Here is a 9,389-nt window from a genome sequence, read left to right as displayed (position 1 = left end):
CTTAATAAAGTAAATTTAATAGAACCATGGTAATGTGTATGTGCTCAAACTTAGATACATAAAGAGCAGACAGGTGGGTCACTAATCTATCTCTTCCTCGCTTTGCTTATTTGTTTTTTCTTTAAATTAATGTGTAAGAACTTAAAATTAGATTCAATTTCCCCAGGTGAAATAGGTGGTAGCAGGGCTCAGCTGTCCCCTCGAGATAAATTGTTTTACTTATGCTCCAGAAAAAGGCAGTTGCAGGGAACAGAGAGGTTCCCTTTTTTCCAAGATGGCTTAGATCCAGATTGTTTCATTGATGCAGTTGTAAGTTATATCAGACTCGATAGTAGAGCCCTCGGTGTAATCATTTGTGGTTTCTTCTGCAGTTATTTCATTTATCAGTACACCAAGCTCCTCATCTGAAGGTGAGGGCTGGGGGGTGTCTGTCCTTCCTTGACTTCCACAACTTGTGCAGTCCTTCTCAGTCTGTTCACCTGTAGTTTGGTGGGCAGTTGCTGGAAAAAATGCAATGTGGTGCACTGTATTGCTCAGTTCCTCTTCCCTAATCTAAAACAAAACAGAAAAACCCAATTGCTTTATAAAGAGGGATGGGAGTACATAGAAGATGTATGAAGCACATGCAGGAGGTGTTTTGTTGTTTTTTGTTTTTTTTTTTCAGTTAGCAGTGAACTTAGCCAATTTATTCTGATGTCCATAGAAGATGCATCTTTTTATTACAGGAAAAAATGCTCCAGAGGCTTCTCTTTATGCATAGTTTTAGGATAATCTTTGAGCTTTCAGAAAAAGTAAACTATCAATATGGCCTTTTGACACCTATTAGATTAATACAGGATCCACTGGTCAAATTTTGGTAGTACCTTGCACATAAACTGTCTGCATTAGGTCAGTTTATAAAAAGCAGAGGATTTTAGGTGGTGAAGCAAATGCTGGAGGACACGTAGCAGAATCAGATGACCTGTTATTTTCTGTTCAGCAGAAATCTTCATGTCCTTCTCTGTAAAATCATCTGCTTGTTTTCAAAACAAATTTTTTCCAGCCTAGCTGGTGGCTTCTTCAGTGTCTCTTCCAGGGCATCTCTCTGTAGAGACATTAAAAGCTTTCAGCAGAGTGGATTTTGATGTTGGAGTGACGCTTTGCTGCTTAACTTCTGCTTTCTTTTCCCCTGCATAGAGGTGATGTACTCTGATACCAAAAGAAGCCTGGGAATAATGTGCTAATATCTTCAGTGTTCACTCATGAGTGAGTGTTTGCGGTGAGAATTCCCATTATCTAGTGAGTGATGGGTCTGAGGCTTGCAATGTTGCTGTATGCCCACCAGGTGTGGGAATTTGGTCATGAGGCCATGGCTGTTTAGGGAAGTTACTTTACTACTACTGCCGAAGAGATTTAAGAATGGTTTTGTTAGAGCTTCATAATCATGATACTGCTGGCCTCTACTGCATGCAAATGAGCAGCTCAATCCTAGATCTCTGCTGCTGAGGGCAGCGCTTACTCCTAGAAAGGTGTGGTGATGATTTGAGCAGCCAGGAGGCTGAAGTCTACTGCTGTCTGTATGATAAGCAGTTTTAGTAGTGTTGAACTCAAACCAAGGACCTATGGTGAAATACTCACTGTCCTGTTTATAAGTCTCCTGAGTTATCTGTTCCCCAGACTTCTGCTGCCATAAATAACCCTAGAAGTCAGGCCTCACTGCCAGAAGTGTTAAGTGCTGCAAATAGTGTAGAGGATGACTCATTTAGTTAGATGAAGGCACGGCATGAATCAGTAGGAAGAAACCTGATATACAAAGGAGACATTTTGGATGCAGATGACATGCCAAAAAAATCTGAACAAAGTAATGTTCAATCATCATAAAAACGAAACAAAAGACTTCTTTTTTTTCTTCCCCTTTGGGGGGGAAAAAAACAACAAACAAACAACACACCTCTTTTCTAGTGACAAAGGGTACTCTAATGAAAGCCTAAAATGGGAAGGTATTGAATACTGAGCTTGTCATTTCCTTACCCAAGATAAAAAGTGGACTGTACAGGAAGAAATAAATTGAGAATTCTTCCTTATATGTCCAAACTAAACAGGGTATTTAGCAAACAGGTTGCTTTCCGGGTTGTTCCGTGTCTGTATAAGGTGAGCAAATAACTTTGAGCTAAATAGTTGTGGGAGATCAAGGAAGCCACATAGAAAGCTGACTGCAATGGAAAAGCTAAAATAACCTTTGCACATCTTTTGTAAATGCTAACTCATGGTAAGTGGACCAAATTCCTGTAAACTGCTCAATTTGAAACTAGCTTGGGGTTCTTTTGGTTACCCTCTAGCTTATACACATAGGTAGACTTGGAAAAAGGGTACCTGATAGATTATATGCCATAACCACTGGTACACTAATGAATTCTGTGTCCAATGTTTATTTAAAGCTTAATGTAAACTCATCAGGGGTGAGGATGAAGCTGTCACATCTGACATCAGCTAAAATCTTTTTGAAGCACTGGAATAAAAATAGCAGTTACTTTGAAAAATAATAATAAAAATAAAAAGTACAAAGCATAATAATTCAAAGAAACCTAGCCATCTATTTTTTAGGTTGAAATCTGTCTCTACTGGAGTTTTAAGTAAGAGCTACTGTTAAAATTGTAGAGGCTAGTTTATCCTGCGACGTGTGCAGCTCTTCCTGGCTCTGTTAGACTAGACTGATAAAATGTTGCTCTCAAAAGTTCTGGTCCTTTAGAGCAGTAAGGTGTAGAAACAGGCATCTTAACCTATTCTGCTCAGAGTCCCTTTGTTCAGGACGAAGTGAAGGACAGTCAAAGGGCTGAAGGCTGAAAAGCTGTTTCACAGTTTTGGCAGCACTAGGAAATCCTGGGAAGACAGGTAATGCTGCCATGGCTTAAGGGATGCAGATACTTGTATGGAATAGAACTGCAAACAGGAAGGGAAAACGCTTGCAAGGGTATCTCAGTCTCCAATGTTACTGTAAAAACAATCTCGAACCTGGTTGCACTAGTCTTTTGTAGCGTGGTGAAGTCTGAGCACTTTATTTCGTTGAAGCTAGTCCTGGACTGCAATTCAGCACAAAGCCATTCATGCTTATACACGGTCAATTTTAAAATTTCAGGTGTCACTTTACCCACATGTTAATGCTCAAAATTCCTAGCTGCGTGTTGTAATTTGTGATGTGTTAGGGTATAACTCTTTTCTACTGTGTCTGTATTCAGTACATTTAGCCCCTCTATTCAGAGGTAATCTGCTGGATTTTTAGTTCTAATGTAATAAATTATTCTTACAGGAGGCAGCACAGGCCAAATTTTCTATTGCTACTAGGGGAGAGCTAACAGTTAGCACCTAGTGACAGATTTATGTTTTCACTTGTGGGCTGCCCAGCAGTGGGCCCAGCCTGAATGTAAAATATTGCTTGGAAAAGTTGGCTTTGTTAGTGAAAAAGTACAAGGCTCATTTTTTTTTAAAGCTGTATTGATTATTTTTTTTTTAATATTAAAGAGAAAAAAAAAACCACAACCCTCCTTCTGCTGAGAGGAAGGATATAGAAACTCTCTAAGGAAAAATAGCTCAGACTGAGCTTCTGTCAATAAAATTGTGTAATTTAATACTAGACACCTTTTTAATACAGGAGGAAAAAAGAACAGACACTCTCCTGTCTCAGAAGGGGAAAAATACAAAAACCTGCCTGCAGTATGTTACCTAAATCTAGCCGCAGAGGGGATAATCCCTTCAGGCACTTGAAAAATCTGTGGGGAAATAAGGCTAAGGAGAAGCTGTACTCAGATATCCTCCAGCCCCATTCTCCAAAGTGATGGCAATAGGAGAAGTGTTATCCAGCACCAGAGGCCAGACATCAAGGTGGCATTTGCTTCTTTAGTCCTTTTTATGAAGGCTTCCATCTTACCTTAGTATAAGTGGCCAAGGTTAGAGATGTGTAAGAAGCAACTGACCTTTAACACAATGCTTGACAAAAAAGAATAAGCTTGAATTAGGAAGCAAAAATAAGTCTTAGGTTAATACTCAGGGTAGTTTCTTAATCAAATACTTTTTCTATAAAATGATTACCAAACTTTTTTTTTTTTTTTTTTTTAGTGGTTTCTCAGTCTGAGATCAAATGCAAATTTCTCAGAAATGTGAATATTTAGGATTTCCAAGTTCTTCACTGAAGTGTAATTGTACGTCCTGGAAGTGATATTTCTTCTGGTTTTGCAGGCTTGAGAAACAAGTTTATGGCTTGTAATTTCCCAGGGAGTCCTTTAATACTGTCACAGTCTCCTCTGTACCCATTTGAAACAAGCCTGGAAGCTGTAAACAGCTAAAAGAAAACTGCTGCCAACTTCTGCTGTATTAACATCCCCGTAATACAGTTCTCTGTTGTTAAACAACTTGCCAATGAAATCTTAGAGGAGGTATGCCTGGATGCTTTGCATGTACAGAAAGTGAATCTCAGGGAGCTCACAGAAGGGTCAGAGCTCTGTGGCAGAGGTCCTGTGTTACATCATGATGCTTACCTTGTTTTCATACACCTCTTCGGTCCTGGCAGTAGTGCTTTGGCTCCGGATTATCCCCTGCATCCTCAGCTCCTCAAGAATGTCTGATGATTTTTGTCTCTGTTTCTTGCAAGGGCCGTGATTGACTGATGAACTCACTGGTGAGCAGTGCATCTTCAAGAGGTGAAAACATTAGAATTTATTACATGTAGAGCACTTAGATCACAAAGATTTGTTTGAATGCCATTTCCAGTGCCAGAGGTTCAACTGAAGAGGTTGCACACTGAGAACATCAGTGGAGAAGGCCTGCTTGAGGCTCTCTTCACAGCTTAAACATTGCAGTAAGCTTTTTAGTGGTTGGAAAAATGGAGTTCAGCTTCCCACTGTGGCCAATTACACCTGGAGGGCCGTATGCAGGCAAGCATGGAAGCGTGTGCCGACGGCTTGTCAAGGCAATTTCTAAGCCTGTTCCCAAACAGGGGCCATGGAGAGCTCTTTGCAATTCAAGTTCTCTAATGTTCGGTGAGCTGATTAGAGAAAGACAATGTGGGACTGATAATACAAGCCTGTTCACAGGCCATCTTGTAAGGATCACCGTGCTCTTCTGTTAAATGCTAACTTTCACATGCTTTCATTGTCTATGATTTTTGTCACAAAAGGACTGTGTATGATCATACTTAAATGCAGCAATACAACAATTACCTATTTATAACCAGCAATTAAGAATAAAACCCAAGTTATTTTGATAACCCTTCTGAGTGGCTGTTCAGTTTCCCCGTATTAGATATGATTAAACAACGAATAACTTATTGCCAAGACGCATCAGGTCTTTCAACCCTCAGCTGACAGTTACACCATCTGCCCAACCTCTTCTGGCAGAAAACAGAGCTTTTGTATGAAGAATACTTGGAGTTCATCAAAGTCAGCTATCTGACATCTGCCACTCTTTATAAGCAGAGTGGGTATGGCAACATTGGCTCTTTTATATCTGGTAGTCAAACAAAAATGCAGAACGTCTACCACCTTGTATAAGTTGACTCTGTACCTCTCCTAAAATAACCGAAAAGTGCTGGGGCTCAGCTGTCAGTCAGCACATGTAGATGCCAGAAGCCAGTGTACACCAAAACATACCTTGGCAAGAAAACAATAAAAAATCACAACGAGTGGGCAGCATTGGCAAGTGGTGTGAAATTGTATTGGTTTCACTAATGCATGCACTCAGAAAAAAAAAATGAAGTTGATATATCTTGGGTTTCTTGTCTTGAAGCAGAAGCCTTAAGCATGATTTCAAAAACTTTGTTTAGGAGCCTCCTGTGAAGTTGTCTTTTAGCAAGGAGGAAGAAAAGGAACTGTAAATGAAACGCTTTCAGAGGAAGCAAATCATTTTGTTCAATCTGAAATGAAATCCTTTCTGTGGCACTTAAGTCCTCTGTATTGAATAGCAAACACCAGCAATTATTCCTTTTTTGTTCAATTTGGGATATTTTATTGCAAGCCTTTTTTATTATAAAGAGCAAACAGCCACTTTAGATATTTGACTTAGTGTTTGAAATGTAAGCTGGTCGTAGCACTTGAAAAACAGAGTTAAACCACGAAATTGGGGACTTTATAGTCACCAAAGACAATGTTGCTTTTCCATTAGTATCTCTCACTACATCAGTATCCTAAGGTTAGAGAAGAGTTTGGGTTTAAATGTGCCCTTGTTCTTAAGAAATTTAGAAGAGTTCTTGGCAGATCTCTGATTATTACCGTGACAACTTCTCGGATTTTTATTATTTTTATTATTTTTATTATTTTTCTGTATAATAACTTGCCCTGAAACTTTTGGTTGTAAACTTAAGGAGTGATGTGTACATACTTACTGTCTACACCTGATGCTAGTCAGGAGAATTGCATTCACTATTCTGAAACAAACAAAACCCCTCCACATGATAGCAGCAGACCAAGAGCACTAGCGTGGGCAGTGCGTGCTCCTGGTGCGCCCTAATCCCTGTTAGCCAGGGCGACCTCTGGGGACAAGGCTGAGCAAGTTTCTCTTGGTCTGCTCCAAGAGTCTGCCAAGAAAAGTGTATACCCTGCCGCCTGTGCGGGTAGTGAGGGCTGAGTCACGCTGCAGAGCACAATCGGTGGTTAGGAAATACTTTCCACTGCTATTGCAAGGCTTTAAAGTAGAGCTAGGAGCTCGACCCTTGCGGTGTCGCAGGGTGAGCGTTACCGTGGGTTGAAGCTGGCTGTAGCAATAGGCTCTCGTGGTGATTCATTCCTGGGTCTCTGCGGAGCTGCTGTGACCTTCAGTTACTATTTACCTCTGCTTTGCGCGTTGCTTCTGTTTTGAGAAGGTGTAAATCTTTCTGCAAATTCCTCGGGGGAGTCTCCTTCCCTGGCCTTGCCTTCAACGTTGCTTCCACTCTCTGAAGGGCTCGCTGGCCAAGCTGCCCCATCCCATGAGGTGGCAGCCCCTGTTCTAGCAATGCTGCCACTTGTAGCCTATGAGAAAAAGAAGAAAGAAATGAGAGAAGTCCTTGAGGATTCATAAACATTTCAGGAGAAGGCAATGTCTAAAATAGTCCCAGAGACTCCACAGGTTCGAAGCGGAGTGGAAGATAGTGGATCCTGGTATTTATCCGTGTTTTGTCACAGGTTGATGTTCATGGTGATGAAGGGCCTCTAATAGCATTTTGGAAAGGAAGCACCGACCTTAAGCCCGAATGTGTCCATAATTATACTGGAGCATTGTTTCAGTACTTCTAAGTGCCATCTCTATCTGGGTCAGTGGGTAGGAATTTAAACTCCGAGAGTTTTAAATTAGCACATGGTAAGGTCTTACCCTGTATACCTTCTGAACAAGAGCTTTGAACCTGCAAAGAATGCAGGAGTAGAGCCCAGATGTGCTTTTGTCTCTTCTCGGCACGTTTGGACTTGATCCAACTCAACCGTGAGAACCTCACAAGGTGGTCGTGCACGTGTACAGTGGGGTATTTGCATATACACAAGTCCCCTGCCTCATGACAACATTTTAAGGCAAAATCCACCTTGGTGAAGTGTTGTAATCCCACACTGGTGTGGGAGATAAGTGCCTCTAATCGCCTCTCTCACGAGATAAGTGACACAGACTGTGAAGGGCAGCTTTTCCAGTGCTATAAGAGCAGGTCATGCACGTGACCAAATGGTGGGGCTGCTTCCCCTGTAGCGTAGGAGTTGGATTAAGCCAAGTGATAACTCTTCTCTTAAAGAGCTCCCTGAAAGCGTCTGAGCTATGGTTACATCAGCAAAAACATGTCTCTGGATCCTTACACGCTCACACACTAAGACATCTAGTAACATACTTTATAGAGAGCCTAGAAGAAATCACTACCTGGCTTTTGGCTTCTTGTTTCTTCTCTAGCTCCTCGGAAGGCAGCTGTGCTCCAGCGACCCTGTGAGAAGTATTGCAGCCCATGGCGAAGCTGTGACCATCTGCCTCTCCTTGCTGCAGGTCCAGGGAGTGGAAATGCCCTCATCTCTTCCTTAGGAGCTTGGTTATTCATTATCACCATGGAGTCCAACTGTTGCCAGGGCCTGTTGCTATAATAAATAGCACCACAGAAGGCTTTCTCCTTGTGTCCTGGCATACAGACGTCACCATCTCTGTCCAAGCACCCTCATCTGAAGTTGAGAGGGAGAGTGTTTCGTCTGTGCCAGCTGGGGATGGGGGGCTGAAAGCAGCAAATCACTGCAGGTCACTGGGAGGGGTAGGGAACCTCCTGGGGGCACTCAGCTGAAGGTATTTGAGTGTCTCCAGCTTTTTTTTCTTTTGAGGAACAGGATACTGTCAGGTAAAATAAGTACACATATTGGTCTCTGGCTGGATTTCTTAAGCATTCTTCATTACCATTAGAAATTGGAAAACACAAGCACTGAATCTGCAATTCCAAACAGCAAGGCAACCTTTAAATGAAAGTAGATGTAGTCAGGAGGCAAGGACTGGCTGTGGTTAGGGAAAATGTTTTAAATGTCCTCCAAAATCAGTGTACAGAACCATTACCACTTGCTTCTGTCCACGTCCTTTGAGGTAGATGTTTGTAGGAGGTGGGGGATTGGGGATTTGCTTCCAAGAAGTTTTATAAAAGATAGCAGAGAAATGTTAATGGAGTGCTGTCAGCTGAAGATCATAACCAGTCATGTCTCAGGTTACTTTGGCTGAGATCATCAATGGTTATAGTTCCTCTTGTCTGCAACCCAAACCAGTCCGCTGGTCTGGCTGGAAATCCACACAAACTCATTTGCGTGGCAGTGAGCCTGAAGTGATCTTCCCCACCTTAGCATGCCTTTTTTCGAACTGTGCAAAAATCTTGTTGATTGTTTTCCCCCGTACCCACTCTCCACAAATAACCAGCTGGGACCTGATCGTTATGTCCCCCTTGAACTCGCACAGAATTCATATCAACCTTTTGGTGCACTGCTTTGTTGCTGTTTCTGTTCTGTCGTTCCTCCCCTCTTACACGTTTGCAGGTCGTGTGTGGTAATGCTGAAATGTGCTTGTTACTCGGTGCATGCCAGGATGTGAGGCACAGGCTGAGTTTCTTGCTTGAATTCCTGATTAAACACTTGCAGTGATAGTGCAGCTCTAAAACTAGTTTATAAGTAAACGATAGCAAAATTTTAGTCACTGCTGAGAGGTGACTTTTGTTTGTTCCTTCAAACATAAAGTAATAAAGTACTGAAACTGAAACTCAGTTTCTAAAGTTAGGAAATTGATTGAATGTGAAATCACAGGATGTAGCATAATCAGAAACCCGGTAAGCTTTGATTCATATTTTACAAATTAATTATTGGTACATCGATCGCTTGTCTTCCTTTTTCAGAAATATACAGGGTCTAACAAGTAGCATGAGAAATGCACACGTCCATATTTATGGA

General features: G+C 41.6%; 1 protein-coding gene across 1 annotated transcript; it reads right to left on the bottom strand.

The window, feature by feature from the left end:
* Positions 1-279: 279 nt before the first annotated feature.
* On the bottom strand, positions 280-7,929 carry STMND1 (stathmin domain containing 1; the record flags this gene model as incomplete). The annotated part of the gene is given in 6 exon segments (XM_084281621.1): positions 280-500; positions 1,030-1,084; positions 4,512-4,611; positions 4,613-4,664; positions 6,797-6,977; positions 7,846-7,929. Coding segments are annotated over 6 exon segments (693 nt in total).
* Positions 7,930-9,389: the final 1,460 nt, after the last annotated feature.

Source organism: Netta rufina (assembly GCF_964035555.1).
Source record: "Netta rufina genome assembly, chromosome: 2".
Taxonomy (NCBI): Eukaryota; Metazoa; Chordata; class Aves; order Anseriformes; family Anatidae; genus Netta; species Netta rufina.
Note: the sequence above shows the minus strand (reverse complement) of the source record. Positions and strands in the feature narration are given on the sequence as shown.